The sequence below is a fragment of the Pongo abelii genome, chromosome X (genome assembly GCF_028885655.2).
Source record: "Pongo abelii isolate AG06213 chromosome X, NHGRI_mPonAbe1-v2.0_pri, whole genome shotgun sequence".
Classification (NCBI taxonomy): Eukaryota; Metazoa; Chordata; class Mammalia; order Primates; family Hominidae; genus Pongo; species Pongo abelii.
The window spans coordinates 36,459,796-36,485,278 of record NC_072008.2 but is presented as its reverse complement, the minus strand read 5'-3'; the positions used below and the strand labels follow the sequence as shown (position 1 = coordinate 36,485,278).

The window sequence follows — 25,483 nt, the reverse complement described above, 5'->3', positions numbered from 1 at the left end:
ATATATTGAGCCAACATATGTGAGGAAATCAAAAAGCAAAGGAGAGAGTCACAATGTATGGTTTTTCTAAACAAAGGTATTTTAAATTTCTTATGAACTCCTACCAAACTCTCAAGGGTCAGCTTAAATACTAAGTGTTCTGTGCAAATTTTCCTGGTATCCTTTTTAGAGTGACTTCTCATCCCTTTGAGTCTCATAGCATATTATTTCTATGTCTATTGTGACATTCACTGTCGCTTTGCATCAGCCTTGTTTCATGTAACTTGTGATTATTAGTCCGCAACACCTTTGAAGGCATGAGTGTAGTTTTGTCACATCTGCACCCCTGAAGGATGTATCCAGTGTCTTTCATGAGGGAGGTTAAATAATTTGTTGAATTTATGGGAATTGTAATATTTTTATTCTTCAAAACCAAAGTCTTTTATTAGAGTTTGTCCTTAAAACTCTACTATTAGAACTCTCTGACTAAAATTATTGATTGCAGTTTCCCTTTACAATTGTACCCAAAAAAAATAAATGAAAAGAAAATGAAATAAAAAGAATACAAATGTCAGGAATGGTACAAAGTGACATTAACATGCAAGTGACTTCAATACAAAGAAAAAAGTGAGCAATTATAAAACTCATTTCTCCAGCAGGTGTAAGATATCATTTTGGGCACTAGTATCATCAGTCTTTCTGGATCACAGAATGAAAAACTCAGAGTTAGTTATAATAGTCTTTCTCCAATGCCCTTCTTTTGTGGCTGGTCACCAACTCTAGCAAACCTCATGATTTTTCCTGCATCAGCTTATTATGCTTTAATCCTAATTAAAATGATAAGAGTAGAGAAAGTAATTACTGTACTCCTTGACCAGTTCAAATTACATTGCGATTGGTCTGTGTTCCCTGTCACCAGTTCCTCTCCTCTCGGTCCATCCTGACGATTGTTGCAAGAGTAAAGGCCTTTTATCTCCCATAATGCCCACAGGATAAATTCCTGACTTTTTATGCTGATATTCAATATCCTAGTATATGCCTATGTCTCTGTTTCCAATACCAAACTTCAACTGGGGAAACCTATTCACACAATTTCCTTAACATATGTCATTTTTTCACATTCTCCATTCTGTTCATGTTACTTCCTCTGAGCAAACAACTTTCTTTCTTACCACTACCAATGCAAATCCAATTCACCCTTCCAGGTGCCAGTTAAATTCTGTCTCTTCCACACTGTCTTTGATGTATCAGTCTGCATCACATTGATCTCTTCCTTCATCTGAATTCTATACTTCATTTTTTTCATAGATCATTATTAACAATTAAATAAATAGAGCATTATCTTTTAAGAGGCAAATATCTTGATAATTTAATGAATTTATATATTCATTAGTCAGGAATCATTTATTTTACCACTTTATTGCCCCTAAGTAACAAACAAAAGACTCATAAAATAGTAAAATTCCAATATATTTTTGATTATTGCTATTGAGGTCTTGATGTGAAAAGCCAAAAGGAATTACTACTTGGAGGTCAACATACAATTAAAATGTATATTGCCATTATGACCTCTACACAAACATTTATTTTAATACTAAAGTGAAAATTTATTTTTGCTACTAAATTAGAAGATAATAATATGACATCTATATTTAAATAAATATGCTCTTTTAGTTCATTCTTAGATTTTGAGTAATGATTATAATTCACTCAATGTTTATTTTTGGGGTTTCAGGCACTTGGACTGGAAGTACTTTCCTATTATGCACAGCTGGATGTATATAATTACACAAATTTTAAAATATCCAGTCGATTTCTGTGGAGTCATATTTCAATTTCTACATTTTAGCAATGTCTCATCAAAAGCCTGTTTCAATTTAAATTTCAAAAATATGAACAAAGCAATATTATAAATAAGCAAGCTATCAAAAGAAATTTATAAAATGTTTGTAGAATGTTTAATATAAAGGCACCCACCTGTATTTCCATGTCAAAGTCAATTTCATAAAGAGTATTTACAATAATCAGGCAATTGTGCAGATACTCTTCAGGACTTTTTGGTCGTGTGTACATATTTATAAAATGAGACTCGATCTGTAAAAGAAAAAATCAAACCTTTTGGTAATGGAATAAAAAATTCTGTTTTTTAAGTGTTCTCTATAGTTAGGCAAAGAATCATTTAAATATTAATATTTGCCAGTAATAAATTATTGCAATCAAAATGCAAGAATAAACAAAAAGGTAGTGCTGGCCATGCAGATTCAGGTGTCTGACTTGAATGTAAGACATTCGAAATAATCTGTTTACAGAAAATACACTTCAAATTTTAATCACTAAGTTTTTTTAAATAATAGAAGATCATTATGCATAAAAATGACTCTTACCAAGAATGGGCAATAGGCTCCCAACTGTGTTGCAAAAACAAGACCATCTGAAAGGTCTTTGTCAAAATTTACTATCCATCTCTCAGAAGGGATAACATCTGTTTCAAAAAAGAGGGAGAGTAAATACAACAATAGTTTTACTTTATTAAAAGATACCTATGGAAATTTGAGCAATAGTAAAAGAAAATTTTGCTTCTGCTTGGAAAACAAAAAGTATATTATATTGGAAATAAAAACAAATTTTAAGCCTCAGAAGATTAATACTATGGGAGTTACCTGTAAGGCTTTATAAACAATTGCAAGCGGTCTTCTTTATTCTATATGAGCTGCTTTGAAAAATACACTACAGTGTGGGAATGGAATAGAAATTCAATGTTTCAAAATTACCCATTCTGTTGAGAACCTTGAGGTTGAAATGTTTAATCAATGATCATCAACATGGGTAAGGAGACTGAAAAGGCATGGAGTTACTTGTAACTTTAGAGTGCTAGTACCAGTTTCTTTATTTCTTGCAGAAATTCATCCACATGGCAGGAAAGTATGTGAAAGGAATTCAAGATTTATGGCTTAAAGAAACCAAAATTGACCTATAAAAGGCAATACAGGATGTGGGAGTAGTAAAAGGAATTCTCAATTACAGACATGATTACTATGCTGAGTCTGGAACAAAAAAAAGAGGAAGTATCTGAATTTTAAGTGAATATCTGAAATACTGACCTATATTGGGTGGAGGTTAATTTTAAACAGTGGAAATAATTCCTATGTTGAATGTGACATTTTCTTTTTCAATAAGTTTCCAAATAGCCTAGATTCTTCATGGTGTGAGACAATTTCTTGTCTGAAAGCAAGGGGCAAATGGTGATCTTTATAAATTCCCTCAAATCTCTCTACTCCCATTTTCTGTGAAGAAGAAAAACCATGACATGATACACGCATGACATGTATATTAGCTTCAAAACTGGGATTGCTTTACACCTGGAATTGGAAGACTTAATTATCTCTTGAATCACAGATGTCCTGGACACTTCACAGACAATGTCCAGTACTTTTTCATCTGAGAAGCTATGACATTGAACATTTCTATAGGATTTCTATAGCACATCGTCACAAAATCAGTCTAGCACACAGATCACTAAGGATTTTCAACTAATGCATAGCAAACAACCTCTGTATTTTTCAAAGTATTATTTCCTGATCAAGACTTATAAATAACATTTTTGATATTAGATTCGATGTAATCGAATTGATGATTTTAAATACGCATTGCCAGTTGGCTGAATAATGATAACCTACATGTGCTTCTCTTTTTTGTCCAGCTTTGATGTATAATTGGCAAATAAAGAGTATATGTATATAGAACATAAATTGTGTTTTGATATAAGTATACCTTGTGTAGTGATACCCAAAATCAAGCTAATTAACATATTCATCACTTCACATAGTCACTATTTTGTGTATATGTATGTGGTGAGAACCTAAGATGTACTCTCTTAGCTAAGTAAAATGTGCTTCTCTGAATGTATATTTGCCACCCATAGCTATCAATAAAAGCAAAATATTTCACTTTTGTAGTTAATATTTATTTTTCTATGGACTGGAAGCAATGATAACTTTTGATCTGAAAAAGGTAATTTACTAGCCTTTTACACTGATAAAGAATCAGTCAGTTAGCAGTGGACATAGACTGTATCCACCAGATAGGACATCCTTGTCTTGTACAGACATTAGAGGAGGGACAGAAATTGTCTTGAAGGAGCTTAACATCTTGTTGCTGGAAAATCACATCCATAACAGGAAAACAAGGAATTAAAAAAAAATCCTCCAATCAAAAGTCAGTGAATACATAACAATACAGCAACAACTAATGTTATCCTGTTATTTCCAGCTCCACCAATCACAACTCAGGACCACAGAATTCATTATGACACCCGCCGCACCTTATTTTGTCAACAGTGAAAAATCTCAATCTCATTATCTACAATATTTTTATGTATTGGTTAAACCCTAGCATGTATATAAAGTGCTTTCAGAATTGCAAAGCCATACCCCTGTGAGAAACTAGAGTAAGGTGTGTATGTACAGTTCTTTACACCTTTAGTCTTAGACTACAGTCATATTTCTTTACAATTAAATAAGCTCATTTCTTTTTCATTACCATCAGTGAGGTTGTCCAACATTTATAACCCAGTTATATTCATTTGTCACAGCCTGCATTTTGTCCTTAATTACTTACATATCTTGGTTGATTTTATAAAATTACTTACACTAGCATTCACTCTTTGTGGTACACACCTATAGGAACTTGAGGAATACATTTTCATGTACCTGCCATCACATTTCCATAAAGGAAAGTGTGATCACCCCCAAAATTCCAACGTGCTGCACCTTTGTAGTCAATCCCTACCCTCATTCGTTAGCACCTGGCAAACACTGATGTGTTTTTAATCTCAATAACTTCACCTTTACCAAAATGCCATAAAACTTGAATCACACAATATCAATATGTAGTCTTGTGGGGTCTTGTTGTTTTGGCTTCTTTTACTTAGTGAAATTCATTTAAGATGCACCCATGTTGTGTGAATCAATAGTCGTTGTTGTTTCCATTGTTGAGTAGTACTGTATTTGATGGATGTCACAGAGACGAGGTATTCATTCACCAATTGAAGGGCATTTGGTTTGTCTTCAGTTTAGAGGCAATTATGAAAATCTGCTATAAATTATCTCATGTAGTGCTTATTGTGATCAGCAATTCTTTTTTTAAAAAAAGTTTTATTTCCATAGGTTTTGGGGGTAACTGGTGGTATTTGATTACACGAGTAAGTTCTTCAGTGGTGATTTGTGAGATTTTGGTGCACCCAGCACCCAAGTAGTATTCACTGAACCCAGTTGGTAGCCTTTTATCCCTCACTCCCTTCTCACCCTTTCCCCATGAGTCCCCAAAGTCCATTGTATCATTCTTATGCCTTTGCATCCCCATAGCTTAGCTCCCACTTATGAGTGAGAACATATGATGCTTGGTAATTCTAACGTATTTTGGTGAAACAGCTGGAAAAGAGACTTCTGGATTATATAGTAATTGTATTCGGCAACTTATATATGTCTTTTTTCTATCTCTCCCTCTCTCTTTTTGGTGATGATGTATCTTTTCAGAACTTTTGACTATTTTTCAAATTTGGTTGTTTATTTTCTTGTTGTTGAATTTGGAGAGTTCTTTATGTATCCTGCATACAAGAAATTTGTGGAATATGTTATTCAAAAATATTTTCCCCCAGTCTGTAGCTTGTCTTTTCTTTCTCTTAATAGTGTCTTTCACAAAGCAGAGATTTTAATATGATAAAGTCCAATACATATAGATATGTGTATACATGTATATATGTGCATATATATGTATGTATATAAAAGTTGTGTGGGTTTATATTTAGATCTATGATCTACTTTGAGATAATTTTAGTACAAGATGTGAGGTATAGGTCAATGCTCATTTTTTACATATGCACTTCCAATTATTCAAGTAATATTTGTTGAAAACACTAGCCTTACTTGATTTAATTGCTTTTGCACTTTTGTAAGCAAAAACACCCAGTTGATTATATTTGTGTAGATATATTCCTTGTCTCTCAATTCTATTCTTTTGATCTACACATCTATTCTTTTGTCAATACCACCCAGTCTTAATTATTGTAGTTTCAAAATTTCTTCCACCTTTTCAAAATTGTTTTGGCTATTTTAATGGCAATGCCTTTATATATACATTTTAGAGTCAACTTATTGACATCTGTCTATAAGAATATGTGATGGTATTTTCACTGGAATTGAATTGAATCTATAGATCAATTTGATAGCCTAACAACATTTAGTTTTCCAACGTCATGTGCATGCTATATTTCTCTATTTAGTTCTCATTGATTGCTTTCATCAGTGTTTTGTAGTTTATAGCATATATATCTCTAATTTATTTTGTTATACATACTTATGCTAAGTACTTAATATTAGATACTTAAGTATTTCTTCTATGTTAAGTGGTATATTTTTATTTTAAATTCCAATTGTTTACTGTCAATATATAGAAATATAATTTAATTTAATTGTATAGTGACTATATATCCTCTGACCTTGATAAATGCATATAGTATTTCTAGGAGCTTTTTATAGATTGTTTGGGATTTTCTACTTGACAGAAATGTTGAATTCCAGCCCCTTTCTCGGGGCAAGAGGTAGTTTGTTATTTTCTTTTTTTTCCTTTTTCTTTCTTTTCTTTCTTTTTTTTTTTTGGCAACTGCAATGAGTATTCACCAGAGCCCTTTGGGTGACAGTATGTGTTGTCCTTAAATTAACATAGATGAACACATCTGCTCTATAAGGTATTGCTATTGTTTGAATGTCCCCTCTAAATCTCATGTTCAAATTTCATTGCCATTTCAATGGTTAATACCCACCAATAGAGGTGGGACTTTTAGGAGGTAATTAGATCATGAGAGCTCTGGCTTCATGAATGGATTAATGGTGTTATCTCAGGAGTGTGTTAGTTACATTGGGAGTCTGGCCCTCTTTTTCTCTCTTTCTTGCATGCTCTTACTTTTTATCATCTTCTCTAGCTATGGGATGCCTACCATAATGTAATAATGCAGCAAGAAGGCCCTTATCAAATGCAACCTAATTATCTTGGACTTTCCAGCCTCCAGAGTCATGACCCAAATAAACTTCTATTGTTTATAAATTACCCAATCTGTAGTATTCTGTTATAGCAACACTAAATGGACTAAGACAGATATACAGAAGTCGGAGTGAATTGCTTGCCCCTACACTAGGTACTAAGTAGTACACATTCTCCAGACTCACTTTAGTCATTTCTGAGAGCAACATGTGAAGTCTGTGGAGTAAACACCTGCAAGAAGATGCAGAGTCTATAACTGTGGCCACTAGGAGTTTCATGATCTCTCACTAGTGTATACTTGGCCTCTACCAATACACCAATCACCCTAACTCAACTATTCTTAATGGCGTCTAGCTCTATCTACAAGTAGACCATTGCTATCATCTCATTTCTTCCAGTAAAAACCAAGTCTCTCTTTGTTGCCCTGCAATCTCAGCTTTATGTTAAGGTTCAAGAAAAATAGAGAATTTGCTGCTTGTCTGACTTTCATTGTTGCTGTAAGGGTGGGAGAAAACAGTTTCCAGTTCTCTATCTCCCTGAGTAGAAACCAGGGCACCTATTTTTGTTCAACCCATCACAACTTTGAATCTGCTTTGATATTATTTGTTGAACACCAGTAGGCATGGGCTGTAGCTGTTCAAACAAGGCTCTCAGTAAGAATAGGATGACAATGATTCTTCCAAGGCAATGTTGCGAAAAAGTAAAGACAAAACTTCAAAGCTCTTCTCTAATCTCTGATCCTATGCCTGTATCTTGTCTTTTATACTCAAGGCTGCTGCCAACCCCTCATCACAGTTTATCACAGCTTTGATATATCAAGGATTTTCTCTACTTTTATGATAGTTCCTTTGATACAAGCTACTCTCTCTTCTATACTCCCTCTAAGGATTTGCTACCCAAAGTGAGCTAAGTGAATCAGCAGCACCTACATCAAATAGAAGCTTGTTGAAAATGCAGAATTTCTGGCCTCACCCAACACCTAGCAAAATATAAAAACATGTTAACAAAATCTCCAAGTATTCACATTATCATCTGAGACGTGTTGGTCAATGGTTGTTTTTTTTTTTTTTTGGAGAGAGAACCAGCAGTCTAATGTAGTTGTCATTTGTCAGAAACCAGAAAATTCAAGTAATGCTCTGCACATTTTTTATATTTTTAATTTGGAAGTTATGTTTTTATCCAGTTTTACATTACATCACTTCTGATATTCAGGTATATTTAAGTAGTAATAAAAATACTGGTCTTTATAGTATTATGAATTAGAGATGTGTTTGTTAAACACAAAATTCAATCAGAAATTTCAGAAAAAATTAGTCAATTTACTTATTATGAATATAATAATTGTCACATGAATTTTATGTTAGATGACTATAACAGTACATTTTTATAAAAGTTATATTGAGATATAATTCACATAACACAAATTTCATGCAATTCAATTGTTCAATTCATTGTTGTTTAGTATATTCATATAGCTGTGCAATCATCACTACTACCTGCTTTTAAAATATTTTTATCAACACATAAATAAACTTGATATTCATTAATTGTCACTTCTCATTTCTCTCTTCCCTCATACCATTGACATATATGAATCTACATTGCATCACTATGGATTTGTCTATTATGGACATGTCATAGAAATAAAATTATAAAATATGTGCCCTTTTGTGTTCTGTTGTCTTTTATTTAGCATAATATTTTCAAGGTTCATTCATGTTGCAGCATGTACAAGTATTTCATTTCTTTTTATTGCTGAATAACATTCTACTTTGGGAATATACCACATTTTCTTTATGGATATTTGTGTTTCTAATTTTTGGCTATTATGAATAATGCTGCTATGAACATTTATGTAAAAGTTTTTTGTAATCATATATTTTCAATTATCTTGAGTATAAACTAATGAGTGGAATTGTTGAATCATATTGCTAATCTATTTCTCAAGAGACTTTTTTCATAGCAGTTTTACATTCACAGCAAAATTGTGCAAAAAGTGCAGAGATTTCCCATATACTCCCTGCCCCCATGCATGCATAACCTCTCTCATTAGTTAATCTAATTTTAACATTTTGAGAAACTACCAAACAGTTTTGCAAAGTGGTTGCACCATTTTACAATCCTTCTAGCAACATATGAGGTTTCCAATTTCTATGAATCCTTGCCAACACTTGTTATAGTCTTTATTTTTTAAATTCAAAAAATTTAATTTCTGTGGCTACGTAGTAGGTGCATATATTTATGGGGTACATGAGATGTTTTGCTATAGGCATTCAATGTGAAATAAGCACATCATGAAGAATGGGGCATCCATCTCTTCAAGCATTTATCCATTGAGTTGCAAACAATCTGATAACACCATTTTAACAAGTACAGTTGTTATTGACTATAATCACCCTGCTGTGCTATCAAATAGTAGGTCTTATTCTTTCTAACTATTCTTTTTTGTACCCATTAACTATCCCCACCTCCCCCAGCCTCCCACTACCCTTCCCAGTCCATGGTAACCATTCTTCTACTCTCTGTCCATGACTTCAGTTGTTCTGATATTTAGATTCCACAAATAAGTGAGAACATGCAATGTTTGTTTATCTGTGCATGGCTTATTTCACTTAACATAATGATTTCCAGTTCCATTCATCTTGTTGTAAATGACAGGATATTGTTCTTTCTTATGGCTGAATAGTACCCCATTGTGTGTATGTATCACATTTTTTTTTATCTGTTCATCTGCTGATGGACACTTAGGTTGTTTCCAAATCTTAGCTATGGTGAACAGTGCTGCAACAAACTGTTAAGTGCAGATATCTGTTCAATACACTGGTTTCCTCTCTTTTGAATATATACCCAGCAGTGGGATTCCTAGATTATACTGTAGCTCAATTTTTAGTTTTTTGAGGAACCACCAAACTGTTCTCCATAGTGATTGTACTAATTTACATTCCCCACAACAGTGTACAAGGACTCCCTTTTCTCCACATCCTCACCAGCATTTTTTATTGCCTGTCTTTTGGATATAAGCCATTCTAACTGTGGTTAAATAATATCTCACTGTAGTTTTGATTTGCATTTATCTGATGATCAATGATGTTGAGCACCTTTTTATGTGCCTATTTACCATTTGTATGTCTTCTTTTGAGAAATATCTATTCAAATTTTTTGCCCATTTTTTGATCAGATTATTAAATTTTTTGTTCCTATGGAGTTGTTTGAGCTCCTTATATATCCTGGTTATTAATCCCTTATCAGATGAATATTTTGCAAATGTTTTCTCCCATTTCTGTGGGTTGTCTCTTTACTTTGTTGGTTGTATCCATTACTGTGCAGAAGCTTTTACATTTGACTTTTTAAAAATTTTAGTTACAGAAGTTGGTGCCAAATGCTAACTTACTGTGATTTTGCTTTGTATTTCCCAAATTACTAATTATGCTGAACATCTTTTAATGTGCTTGTGGGTCATTTACTTATTTTCCTTTTAGAACTGTCTATTCAAATATTTTGCACATTTTTAAATTGGGTTGTGTTTTTATCACTGACTGTAAGTGTTTTTTATATATTCTTCATACAAGTCTCTTGCTAGATACATAATTTTGCTGTTACTGTGTCCACTGAAATATTCCTTTTTCTTCATTTTTATTTCATTAATATGATGTACTACATGGACTGGCATTTATGTTAAAACAACTTTGTACTCCTAAGATAGATTTCATCTCCTGATTATATTTTATTCTTTTTCTATATTGCTGGATTCTGTTTGCTAGTAATTTCAGATTTCCATGTCTATCTTCATAAAATATAACATAGGGCATTTTTGAATTTTGTTTTGAAGCACTTCTGAAATGCAATGAGGTATATTCTTTAACGCAGACATAGATAATCTTGCTTGTAAAAGTAGTTGAGTTATGAAGATATGTGAACTCTAAATCATTATAAGATCAGTCACATATAATAGTTATGAGTCACATGAAATGTGATATAAAGTAATGCATATAATACTTGATAGAACTTCTACATAAGTGACCAATAAACTGGAAATTAAGTAAAATATTTTCAGTATCAAGATAAAAATTGCTATGGAGAAAGATTGAATTAAAACAGAAGATGCTATAAGAAAAAAATTGAAAATAAAAAGAAAACAATTACAGAAGTTGCATATAATAGAATAGATACAATAATTTATGAATAATTTTGTGCTAGTATTTTAAAAATCTTAGATAAAGCTCATTAATTTCACAAAAATATGTTACAAAATCTCATTCAAAGAAAAACAGAAAATAAGAATAATCCTATAACAAACAATTAACTTGTTATTTAAAATCATCCCACAAAGAAAAAAATCTAGATGGTCTTATCAGTGAATACTATAAAATTCAAAAAACAAGAAATATTACTAACACAGAAACTCTTTCAATGTCTCCAAAAAAAGAATGTTCTCCAGGTAATTGTTTAAGGTTTGCATTAACTGTATTAAAAAAAATAAAATGGTAGAAAAAAATTACAGACTAATTATCATTCAAGTAAGTTAAAGCAATCAACTAAAATAACAGTAAATATTCTTTCTGGTAAGTTAAATAAAAATAATTTAACTATCATGGAAAATTTGAGTTTGTGCCAGGATGCAAGGTTAATTCACATTTTTAAATAAATTTAATTTGACAAATTAATATATATATATTCAATATTATTCATCATAAAATTCCTAGAAAAACTAAAGAGAGGAGATAACTTTCAGGATGTAATGAAAATAATCTGCAAGATAATCATATAGTAAATACCATAGTTAATAATTAAATGTTAAATATGCTCTGTTTAAGATTATACAAAAATATCAGATATAATACAAGAGCATTTATGTTAATAGAATATTCTAAAAGGCATCTTCTTATCTCAGTTTCAAGCAATATTGTAGAATTTAAATGAGCACCAAAAATATCTTATATGCCAAATTTACAAAGAAATGTATATTTTAGAATAGGTTTTAATTCCTTCAAAACCTCACTCATTTTGAGAATATAAAAAAGTGCAGAACAAAGCAAAGCAATTCACTTACAGTGTAGGAGTTATCAGGCTGATCTCAGTTTTTCACAGCTACTTTATAGGCATAACATAGTGAGGCATAGCACAGTGTTCAGAGAAAAATAATAACCCCCAAATTTTATACTTAGTAAGATACCATTCACATATAAATCACACTAAGATAGTTACAAAGAGAACTAAGAGAATAGAGATTCTTGAAGTGATTAGAAAAATAAAATTATTATGCCCTCTCTCACCACTCCTATTCAACATAGTATTGGAAGTTCTGGCCAGGGCAATCAGGCAAGAGAAAGAAATAAGGGGTACTCAAATAGGAAGAGAGGAAGGCAAATTGTCTCTGTTTGCAGATGACATGATTCTACATTTAGAAAACCCCATCGTCTCAGCCCAAAATATCCTTAAGCTGATAAGCAAATTCAGCAAAGTCTCAGGATACAAAATCAATGTGCAAAAATCACAAGCATTCCTATACACCAATAATAGACAAACAGAGAACCAAATCATGAGTGAACTGCCATTCACAATTGCTACTAAGAGAATAAAATACCTAGGAATCCAACTTACAAGGGATGTGAAGGACCTCTTCAAGGAGAACTACAAACCACTGCTCAACGAAATAAGAGAGGACACAAACAAATGGAAAAACATTCCATGCTTACGGATAGGAAGAATCAGTATCATGAAAATGGCCATACTGCCCAAAGTAATTTATAGATTCAATGCTATCCCCATCAAGCTACCACTGACTTTCTTCACAGAATTGGAAACAACTACTTTAAACTTCATATGGAACCAAAAAAGAGACTGCATAGCCAAGGCAACCCTGGGCAAGAAGAACAAAGCTAGAGGCATCACGTTACCTGACTTCAAACTATACTACAAGGCTACAGTAACCAAAACAGCATGGTACTGGTACCAAAACAGATATATAGACCCATGGAACAGAACAGAGCCTTCAGAAACAATACCACACATCTACAACCATCTGATCTTCAACAAACCTGACACAAACAAGCAATGGGGAAAAGATTCCCTATTTAATAAATGTTGTTGGGAAAACTGGCTAGCCATATGCAGAAAACGGAAACTGGACCCCTTCCTTATACCTTATACAAAAATTAACTGAAGCTGGATTAAAGACTTAAACATAAAACCTAAAACCATAAAAACCCTCAAAGAAAACCCGGGCAATACCATTCAGGTCATAGGCATGGGCAAAGACTTCATGACTAAAACACCAAAAGCAATAGCAACAAAAACCAAAATTGACAAATGGGATCTAATTAAACTAAAAAACTTCTGCACAGCAAAAGAAACTATAATCAGAGTGAACAGGCAACCTACAGAATGGGAGAAAATATTTGCAATCTATCCATCTGACAAAGGTCTAAAATCCAGAATCTACAAAGAAACAAATTTACAAGAAAAAAACAACCCCATCAGAAAGTGGGCAAAGGATATGAACAGACACTTCTCAAAAGAAGACATTTATGCAGCCAACAGTCATATGAAAAATGCTCATCATCACTGGTCATTAGAGAAATGCAAGTCAAAACCACAAAGAGATACCATCTCATGCCAGTTAGAATGGCGATCATTAAAAAGTCAGGAAACAGATGCTGGAGAGGATGTGGAGAAGTAGGAACACTTATACACTGTTGGTGGGAGTGTAAATTAGTTCAACCATTATGGAAGACGGTATGGTGATTCCTCAAGGATCTAGAACTAGAAATACCATTTGACTCAGCATTCCCATTACTGGGTATATACCCAAAGGATTATAAATCATTCTACTATAAAGACACATGCACATGTATGTTTATTGCAGCACTATTCACAATAGCAAAGACTTGGAACCAACCCAAATGTCCATCAATAATAGACTGGATAAAGAAAATGTGGCTCATATACACCATGGAATACTATGCAGCCATAAAACAGGATGAGTTCACGTCTTTTGCAGGGACATGGATGGTACTGGAAACCATCATTCTTAGCAAACTATCACATGAACAGAAAACCAAACACTGCATGTTCTCACACATAAGTGGGACTTGAACAGTGAGAACACATGGACACAGGGAGGGAAACATCACACACCGGGGCCTGTCAGGGGGTGGGAGCCTAGGGGAGGGATAACATTATGAGAAATACCTAATGTTAGGTATTGGGTGATGGGTAGATGGGCGCAGCGAACCACCATGGCACCTGTATACCTATGTAACAAAACTGCACGTTCTGCACATGTACCCCAGTACTTAAAGTATAATAAAATAATAATAATAATAATAATTTTGAAGGGAAAAACAAAACAAAAGCAAACAAAAAGAAAAAGAAAATTATTATGGTATTTATCCATCTAATAGTGAAATGCAGTAAAAATGGAAGTTCCAGGTAACATTACACGTGGTTGAATAGTAGTAACAGAATATAAGTGTTACACATATTTATAATGTAGGCATAGTAAATGTAGCAAAAATGATGACACTGAGGGAGGAAGGTGAGAGGAAATGAGAGTACTATTTAGACAACACATTAAAAGGTAAGATTTCTTCAAAAATGAATTATCTACACAATAACTCTGAACATTATGGAATATGATAGTTGCTTGTCTCTCACATTTCTTAACTTTCTGTTTACAATGATACCACAAACACTGTTATTTCTCTGACCATTACAAAGGGTGACAGTTTGTCCTGATAATGGGATTAAGGACAGAAGACAGCTAAATTGGAAATCACTGGAGTCAGGCATGGAAACATTGATAAAACAGTTGGTGAATAAACATATATTTACTTATGTATTTTTCTATATTTAAAAAATGCTAAATTATATGCGGATGTGTGCATATAGATTTATATAATATTTATAATTCTTTTGATTTTTTTGTAGTTCAATAAGCAACCAAGAGTTCCAATTATAAATATAATAAAAATTTTATTTAATCAGCTTGTGAATGTATTGTGAGTGATAAAAATTTCCACCTGCTACTCAAGAGACTAGACTAATTTCCAGGGCCGATGCAGCTGACTTGCTTCTTTTTACTAGAATTTATCTGACATGATAGAAGGGATTTGGGCTCTTTTGTTCACTACTACATCTCTAATCCCTAGAACAGTGCTAAACATATAAATTGGTGATTAATAGATGTTTGTTAACCAAATGATAGTTTTAGTGGCTTCTGTCCTTGTGAGGATTATTTTAAATAAATTATCATACGAAAATCAGATGATTCACTTATTTTTCCTTCAAGTTATTTACAATCTTGGCATTTATTTATTCATTTTTGGTATATGGTATGTAGTACAGAGATAATTTTACCTGTATTCCAAAGTATCAGCCAATTGATCTAGCTGTATTTACTGACTGAACTAATATTTATTATGGATTTTGAAATGTCACACTCATTATACTAAATTCTATTACATACATTCATTGTTCTGAGTTCCCTATTGTGTTCAATGCAATTGTGAATATTCCTAAAATTTTAAAAAATATATTTTTTATGAATCGAGGGTGGAACAAGACAGCAGAATAAATGGCTCTACTGATCATCCCCCAGCAAAGACACAAATTTAATAACTATCTACACAAAAGAAACACCCTCATAAGAAGCAAAAATGAGGTGAACACTCACACTACCTGGCTTTAAATTCATATCACTAACAGAGGCAATAAAGAGGTAGGAAAAACAGTCTTAAATTGTGGACACCATCCCTCCCCTAAGTCTTGGCAGTTGCAGTGTGGGGCAGAGAGCATTTCTGTGCGATGGGGAGAGGGATATTGCAGCAATTGTGAAGCAGTGAACTCAGTGCTGCCCTATTATAATAGAAAACAAAACTGGACTGAACTCAGTTGATGACCAGCCACAGAGGGAACATATAAACCAGGCATAGCCATAAGGGAATCACCAATCACAGTGGTCAAAACTTGAGTTTGCACAATGCTCACCATCACAGACTAAAGTCCTCTTGGACCCTAGATGAACTTGAAAGGCAATATAGGCCATAAGGATGGCAACTCCTAGGCAAGTCCTAGTGCTGAACTGGACTCAGAGCCAGAAGACTTGGGGGCTGCAACCTATTGAGACACCAGTATAGGCAGATAAAGGAGTGCTCGCATCACCTCTTCCCTACCCCCATGCTGCACAGCTTTTGCGGCTCCAAAGGAGATTCTTTCCCTCCACCTGAGAAGAGAGGGAAGAGTTGGGAGAACCCTGTCTTGCATCTTCAATACCAGTTCAGGCATGGCAGGATAAGGAACTTTTCAGAGTTGTGAGGTCCTCTTTCTAGAACTTAGCTCCTGGACACCACTTCTAGACACATCCAGAGCCAGAAGGGAACCCACTGCCATGAAAGGAAGGTCCTAGTCTTGGCAGGATTCATCAACCACTAACCAAAGAGGCCTTGGGTCCTGAATAACCAGCAATGATACCCAGGTACAATGCTGAGGAACTTAGATGAGACTCTGAGATTTGCTGGATTCAGGTGAGACTCAGCACACCCCCAGGTGTGGTGGCTATGGGGTAAGGCTACTTTCACCTGAGAAACGCAGAGGAAACAGTAAAAAGAACTTTGTCTTGCACCTTAGACAGTAGCATGACAACAGTGGGTAGAACACCAAGTGGGCTCCTGGAGTCCCCGATTCCAGAACTTGACTCTTGGATGGCATTTCTCAACCTGCTCTGGGACAAAAGGGCACCCACAGTTCTGAAGGGGAAGTCCCAGTCCATGCAGAAGTTACTACAAGCTTACTGAAGAGCCCTTGGGCCTAAAAAAAAACATCAGTGGTCTGGCAGTACTCACTGTGGGCCTGTGGTGGTTGTGGCCACAGGGTAAGGCTCCTCTGCCTTCGGAAAGGGGAGGGAAGAGTGGAAAGGACTGTGTCTCATAGTTTTAGTGCCAGCTTAGCTGCAATACAATAGGACACCAGGTAGACTATAAAGGTTTTTGACTTTAGTCCCTGGCTGTTGAACAGCACCCCTGGACACACTTGGGACCTGGGGGAACTCACCACCCTGAAAAGAAGGAATAAGCTTAGAAGGCTTTGCCACCTGATGATTGTAGAGACCCAGGACCTTGAGCAAACATAAGCAGTAGCTAGGGAGTGGTTACAGCAGGCCTTGGGTAAGACCCAGTGCTGTGCTTACCACAGTCCTAAGACTGGTAACTACAGAGGTGTCTGTGTCACTACACCCTTAGCTTCAGGTATCTCAGAACAGAGAACAAGACTTCATTTGCTTGGGAGGAAGTAAAGAAAGAGAACAAGAGTCTCTGCCTGATAATCCAGAAAATTCTTCTGGATTTTGTCCAAGACCATCAAGGCAATACCTCTGTGAGTCTGCAAGAACCAGAACACTGCTGGGCTTGGGGTGCCCCCTAAAGCAGATACAGCTTAGAACATGACATCGAAGTCCTTTTGAGTATCAGGAAAGCTAATCCAAGAAGTATGGGTACAAACAAGCCCAGACTGAGAATAGTACAATAAATGTTAAGAGTTCTTCAACGCCCAGTCACCGAAGAACATATACAAGCATCAACACTATTCAGAAAAACATGACTTCACCAAATGAACTAAATGAATCACCAAGTACAAATCACAGAGAAACACAGATAGGTGACCATTTAGACAGAGAATTCAAAACAGATGCTTTGAGAAAACTCAAAGAAATTCAAGATAATATGGAGAAGGAATTCAGAATTATATCAGGTAAGCTTAAAAAATATTAAAATAATTAAAAAGAATCAAGCAGAATTCTGGAGCTGAAACATGCAATTGGCATACTAAAAAATACATCAAAGTCCTTTAATAGCAGAATTGATCAGCAAAAGAAAGAATTACTGAGCTTGAAGACAGGCTATTTGAATATAAACAGTCAGCAGAGACAAAAGAAAAATGGAAAAAAGGTAGCATGTCTACAAAACCTAGAGAATAACCTCAAAAGGGCAAATCTAAGAGTTGTTGACATTAGAGAGGGGGTAGAGAAAGAGATATGGGTATAAAGATTATTCAAAGGGATAATAACAGAGAACTTCCCAAACCTAGAGATAGATATCAATATCCAAGTACAAGAAGGCTATAGAACAGCAAACAAATTTAACCCAAAGAAGACTACCCCCAGCAATTTAAAAATCAAACTTCGAAAGATCAAGGATATAGACAGAATCCTAAAAGCAGTAAGAGAAAAGAAACAAATAACATACAATTGTGCTCCAATAAATCAGGCAGTGGACTCTTCAGTGGAAACCTTACAGGCCAGGACAGAGTGTCATGACATATTGAAAGTAATAAAGGGAAAAACGAAGAAAAACAAAAAAAAACCTTTTGCTTTAGAATAGTATATTCAGCAAAAATGTCCATCAAACATGTAGGAGAAATAGAGTTTATCAGACAAACAAAACTTAGGGATTTCATTAACACCATACCTGTTCTACAAGAAACGCTAAAAGGAGTAATTCAATCAGAAAGAAGGGGATGTTAATGAGCAATAAAAAAAATCATCTGATGGTACTAAACAAATTAGTAATAATAAATACACAGAAAAATGCAGAGTATAATAACATTGTAAGTGGTGTGTAAACTCCACTTTCATTGTATCAAGACTGAACAATGAGCCAATTAAAACTAATAACTACAAAAACATTACGAGACATAGACAATACTATACAATATAAAAAGAAACAATAAAAAGTTCAGAAGATGGGGAGGGATGAAGTTAAGACATAGAGTTCTTAAGGGCTTTCTTTTGGCTTGTTTGTTTGTTTAGGCAAGCAGTGTTAAGTTGTTATCAAGTTAAATAATGGGTTATAAGACAATATTTGCAAGCCTAATGGTAACTTCAAACCAAAAAATATGCAATGGATACACAAAAAATATAAAGCAAAACACTAAATCATATAATCAGAGAAAATCACCCTCACTAAAAGAAGACCGAAAGGAAAGAAAGAAGAAAGAGAAGACCAAAAAACAACCAGAAAACAAGCAACAAAATGGCAGGAGTAAGTACTTTCTTATCAATAATAATATTGAATGTAAATGAATTAAACTCTCCAATCAATACATACAGTGTGGCTGAATAGATAATAAAAAACAATACTCAATGATTTCATGATGAAAAAACACACTTCACCTATAAAGGTACACATAGACTAAAATTATAAAGGGGTTGAAAAAATATTCCATGCCAATGGAAACCAAAAATGAGCAAGAGTCCCTATACTTACATCAGACAAAATAGATGTCAAGACAAAAACTATCAGAAGAGACAAAGAAGGTCACTATATATGATAAATTGGTCAATTCAGCAAGAGGCAAAAAAATTGGAAGCATACATGCACCAAACACTAGAGCACCCAGATATGTAAAGCCGATGCTATTAGAGCTTAAGAGAGAGATATAACCCAATATAATAATAGCTGGAGACTTCAACACCCCACTTTGAACCTTTGACAGCTCTTCCAGACAGAAAATCAACAAAGAAACATCAGACTTCATCTGCACTATAGACAAAATGGACCTAATAGACAGTTACAGAACATTTACTCTGAAGGCTACAGAATACACATTGTTTTCCTCAGCACATGGATCATTCTCAAAAACAGATTATATGTTAGGGCACAAAAAGTCTTCAAACTTTAAAAAAAAAAAATGAATCATATCAAGCATCTTCCCTGAACACAATGGAATAAAATGAGAAAGGAATAATGAGATAAATTTTGGAAACCATACAAATACATAGAAATTAAACAATATGTTTTCAATGACCAGTGGATTAATGGAGAAATTACAAAGGAAATTGAAAAATTTACTGAAACAAATTATAACGGAAACAACAAACCAAGCCTAGGGGATACATCAAAAACAGTAGTAAGGGAGAATTTTATAGTTATAAGTGCCTGCCTTAAAAACAGGAAAACTTAAAATAAACAACCTAATGATGCATACTAAAAAACTAGAAAAGCAAGAGCAAAACAAGCCTAAAATTAGTAGAAAAAAAGAAATAATCAAGATCATAGCAGAATTAAATTCATTCAAAATGAAGAAAATAAAACAAAAGATCAACAAAATAAAAAGCCGATGTGGGCCGGGAGCAGTGGCTCATGCCTGTAATCCCAGCACTTTGGGAGGCTGAGGTGGACGGATCATGAGGTCAGGAGATTGAGACCATCCTGGCTAACATGATGAAACCCCGTCTCTACTAAAAATAAAAAAATAAAAATAAAATTACCTGGGTGTGGTGGCAGGCACCTGTAGTCCCAGATACTCGGGAGGCTGAGGCAGGAGAATGGCATGAACCTGAACCTGGGAGGCAGAGCTTGCAGTGAGCCAAGATCACGCCACTGCACTCCAGCCTGGGCAACAGAGTGAGATTCCATATCAAAAAAAAAAAAAAAAAAAAAAAGCTGATGTGTTGAAAAGGTAAACAAAATTGACAAACTTTTAGACAGACCATCTAAGAAAAAAAGAGAGAAGAAAGAAAGAAGAGATGAAAAAGTAGACATTACAACTGATACCACAACAACTCAAAAGATCATTAGAAGACACTATGAGCAACTATATGCCAATAAATTGGAAAATCTAGAAGAAATGGACAAATTCCTAGACACATATAACCTACCAACTTTGAACCCTGAAGATATCCAAAACTTAAATAGAGCAATAACAAGTAACATGAATGAAGCCATAATAAAAAGTCTCCCAGTAATGAAAAGCCCAGAACCTGATGGATTCACTGCTGTATTCTACCAAACACTTAAAGAACTAATATCAATCCTATTTAAATTATTCTGAAAAACTGAGGAGGATGGAATAATTCCAAACTCATTCTACAAGGCCAGTATTACCCTGATATCAAAACCAGAGAAAGACACATCAAGAAATGGAAACTACAGGCCAATAAATCTCATGAATATTGATGCAAAAATCTTCAACAAAATGCTAGCAAACTGAATTCAAGAATACATTAAAAACAGCATTAATCATGACCAAGGAGGATTTATCCCTGGGATGTAAGGGTGGTTCAACATATGCAAATCAACAAATGTGATACATCATATCAACAGAATAAAGAATTAAAAAAATACCATTTCAATTGATGCTGAAAAAGCATGTGATAAAATTCAACATCCCTTATAAAAACCCTCAAAAAGCTGCGTATAGAAGGGACATAACATAGTAACAGCTACATATGACAGACCCGAAGCTAGTATCATACCAAATGGGGAATAACTGAAAGCCTTTCCTCTGATGTATGGAACACAACAAGGATACTCACTTTTGGCACTGTCATTCAACAAAGTACTGTAAATCCTAGCTAGGGTAATCAGACAAGAAAATAAAGTAATAAGCATCCAAATTGGTAAAGAAAAAGTCAAATTATCCTTGTTTGAAGATGATATGATCTTACATTTGGAGAAACCTAAAGATTCCTCAAAAAAACTATTAGAATGAAAAACAAATTCAGTAAACTTGCAGACTACAAAATCGACATGTACAAATCAGTAGCATTTCTACATGCCAATAGCAAACAATCTGAAGGAGAAATAAAAACAGTAATATCATTTACAATAGCCACAAATAAAATTAAATACCTAGGAATTTCCTTAACTAAAGATGTAAAATGTCTCTAGGATGGGTGTGGTGGCTAACGCCTGTAATCCCAGCACTTTGGGAGGCCGAGGCAGGTGGATCATAAGGTCAGGAGATCGAGACTATCCTGGCTAACACGGTGAAATCCTGTCTCTACTAAAAATACAAAAAAGTAGCTGGGCGTGGTGGTGGGCACCTGTAGTCCCAGCTACTCGGGAGGGAGGCTGAGGCAGGAGAACGGCGTAAACCCGGGAGACAGAGCTTGCAGTGAGCCAAGATCGCGCCACTGCACTCCAGCCTGGGTGACAGAGCGAGACTCCATCTCCAAAAAACAAATAAATAAATAAGTAAAAAAGATGTAAAATGTCTCTATAATGAAAATGATAAAGCATTTTTGAAAGAAATTGAAGATGACATCAAAAAATGGAAAGATATTCAATGTTCATGGGTTGGGGAAATAAATATCTTTTAAATGTCCATACTACCCAAAGCAAACTACAGATTCCATGCAACCCCTATCAAAATACCAAGGGCCTTTCTAAAATAAAATTAAATTTAACTCAAAAAAGAAACTGCAACGGTTACAGTGTGAAAAAATGTCTAACATACTACTTGGTCTATTTCAAAACAAATAACTTGACAGGAGAGAGAAAGAGATGGGTTGATTTATTCAAACTATAAAGAAAAGTTGAGAGTTCAGAGAGTTATTTGCTCTTTATCTCCAGATGAAAAACTACAGATTTATGTCAGATGCAGTTATTCTTCTGAAATATCTGTGATGACTCAATTTTTGTGAGGAGAGATGTATTTTCAGTGCACAGGGATGCTATGGAAATGGCTCTAGTAAAGGTAATAAACATTCCAATTTTATATCTGTTAGCTATTTTCATATATAAATCCACAGTTTAAATATCAGCTTTTAATAAAAACCTAATTTTGTCCATAATTGTATCCTGTTCCTCCCTCCATACACAGGAAACTTCAAAATAAATAAATGATGAAGTTCATAATGGTCATGCCACCCTCCAGTTTCACCTGTCTGAATCTCTGGAAGGTCCCAGTGCTTGATTAGCATAGTACATATTATGTCAAATTTTAATACAATAACTTCCCATCACAGACACTATGGTGGTACAGTACCTTGCCAAACAATATTGACTTGTTTGATTTTTATTATCCTCATAAATATTTTTAACATTAGAAATAAAAACTCTCTACAGATGTTTATTTGACAATAATGTTCCAAGTGTTGTGATAAACAATATGAGTAAAGAGCTTACCACAGAACCACTTAGTAAATATTCAATATTTTTGTGATTATGATTTTTTATTTTTGCTAATAATAAACTAGAAAAACCTCTGCAATAAAGGACTTAAATTCTTATGGGAGAGAGAAACAAGTAGAAACAAATGTGAAAACCATATGACAAACACTTTAATAAGCTTACATAAAGTATGTTACAAGACAAGGAAGATGTATTCCATCTAGTCTGGGGGAGATTGTGGGAAGGTTTCCTAGAAGAGCTGACATCTATAATGAGACTTGAATTGTGAGGATAAAGAGACACTGAAAAGAGATTCCAGACAAAGCAAAAAGTACTATAAAATTTAAATGCAGAAAGAAGCAGACAGAGTCACCAGTAAGGGCCTCCTTGCACTCCAAAGCCAAGTTGCCTCCACCACTGGAGTGAATACCCGCATGAAGGCAGGAATCCCAGCACCCACTAGCACCCTAATGCAGCTGATGTGCATGCACCCCATCGTGCTGCTGCTGGCACGTATAAATTAGGAAGGATCCTGTTGCCACTGCACTATGAAAGGCTTTGGCCGACACTACTCATCAGAGTGTAGTGACCAGCAGTCTGGGAGCACCTCACCCTCCACCCCCACCCAGTGCAGTCCATTCCTAAACTCGAGGAGCCAGAGAACAAAGTCAGGGCCTGACACAAATTCCCCAGAGTTAGAGCACGCAGTCTAGGAGTAGAGAGCTGAGCGCTGGCCTTCTAAAATCCTCCAGAAATGAAGCCAGTCAGCTGAATCCACCTTACACCACAATCAAACCCCCAAGGTCATAAAATAAGATAAAAGAAAAAAGAAAAAACACCCAAAGGTGAGCAACTCTGAAGGCTGAAGAAACATCAGCCCACAAAAATTTGAAAGAACCAGTTCAAGAACTCTGACAACTCAAAAAGCCAGAGTGCCTTCTTTCCCCAAACTACTGCATCACTTCTCAAGGATTATGAACCAGGCTGAGTTGGCGGAAATGACAGAAATAGAATTCAGAGATGGATAGGAATAAGGACCATGGAGATGCAGGAGTATGTTGAAACACAATCCAAGGAAACTAGGACTCATAATAAAATAATACAGGAGCTGACTGACAAAATAGCCAGTATACAAAAGAATGTAATCGACGTCATAGAGCTTAAAAACATACTACAAAAATTTCATAATGCAGTCACAAGTATTAATAGCAGAATAGACAATGCTGTAAAGAAAATCTCAGAGCTTGAAGACTGGCTTTCTGAACTAAGACAGTCAGACTTGGGAGGCCAAGGCAGGCAGATCACAAGGTCAGGAGATCGAGACCATCCTGGCTAATGTGGTGAAACCCCATCTCTACTAAAAATACAACAAAATTAGCTGGGCGTGGTGGTGGGCGCCTGTAGTCCCAGCTACTCAGGAGTCTGAGGCAAGAGAATGGTGTGAACCCAGGAGGCGGAGCTTGCAGTGAGCCGAGATCATGCCACTGCATTCCAGCCTGGGCGACAGAGCGAGACTCCAAAAAAAAAAAAAAAAAAAAAAAAGACAGACAAGAATAGAGAAACACATATTTAAAGGAAGGAACAAAACATCCAAGAAATATGGGATTATATAAAAAGACCAAATCTATGATTCATTGGTATCCCTGAAAGAGACAGGGAGAATGTAAACAACTTGGAAAACATATTTCAGGGTATCATCTATGAGAACTTCTCCAACCTAGCTAGAGAGGCCAACATTCAAATTTAGGAAATGCAGAGAACTTCAGTAAGGTACTTCACAAGAAGATAATCCACAAAACACATAATTATCAGATTCTCCAAGGTCAAAATGAAAGAAAAATTGTTAAAGGCAGCTAGTGAGAAAGGTCAGGTCACCTACAAAGGGAAGCCCATTACACTAACAACAGACATCTCAGCAGAAACCCCACAAACCAGAAAAGATTGGGGGCCAATATTCAATATTCATAAAGAGAAGAAATTCTAACCCAGGATTTCATATCTGGCCAAATTAACTTTATAAGCAAAGGAGAAATAAGATCCTATTCAGACAAGCAAATGTTGGAATTTGTTACCACCAGACCTGCCTTACAAGAGCTCCTGAAAGAAGCACTAAATATAGAAAGAAAAGACCTTTACCAGCCATTACAAAAGCACATGTAAGTACACAGACCAGTGACACTATAAAGCAACCACACAAACAAGTCTGCATAATAACCAGCTAACATCATGACAGGATCAAAGCCACACATATCAATACTAACCTTGAATGTAAGAGGGCTATACACCCCAATTAAAAGGCACAGAGTGGCAAGCTGGATAAAGGACCAAGACCCATTGGTATACTGTCATCAAGAGACTCATCTCATATGCAATGACACCCATAGTCTCAAAAATACATGGATGGAGAAAAATCTACCAAGCAAATGGAAAACAAAAATAAAAGTAGGGATTGCAATCTACATCTCAGACAAAACCAAAGCAAATCAAAAGAGACAAGGAAGGGCATTACATAATGGTAAAGGGTTCAATTAAACAAGAATGCCTAACTATCCTAAATTAATATACACCCAACACAG

General features: G+C 34.9%; 1 protein-coding gene across 1 annotated transcript in view; it reads right to left on the bottom strand.

Moving 5' to 3' along the window:
* Nucleotides 1–25,483, bottom strand: part of CFAP47 (cilia and flagella associated protein 47) — a 466,299-nt gene that overhangs the window by 234,183 nt on the left and 206,633 nt on the right. Inside the window, exons 34-35 of the mRNA XM_024240715.2 lie at nt 2,364–2,461; nt 1,957–2,073 (exon numbers count right to left, since the gene is read on the bottom strand). Coding sequence (XP_024096483.2) covers nt 1,957–2,073; nt 2,364–2,461 — 215 coding nt within the window. The remainder of the gene's footprint in view (nt 1–1,956; nt 2,074–2,363; nt 2,462–25,483) is intronic.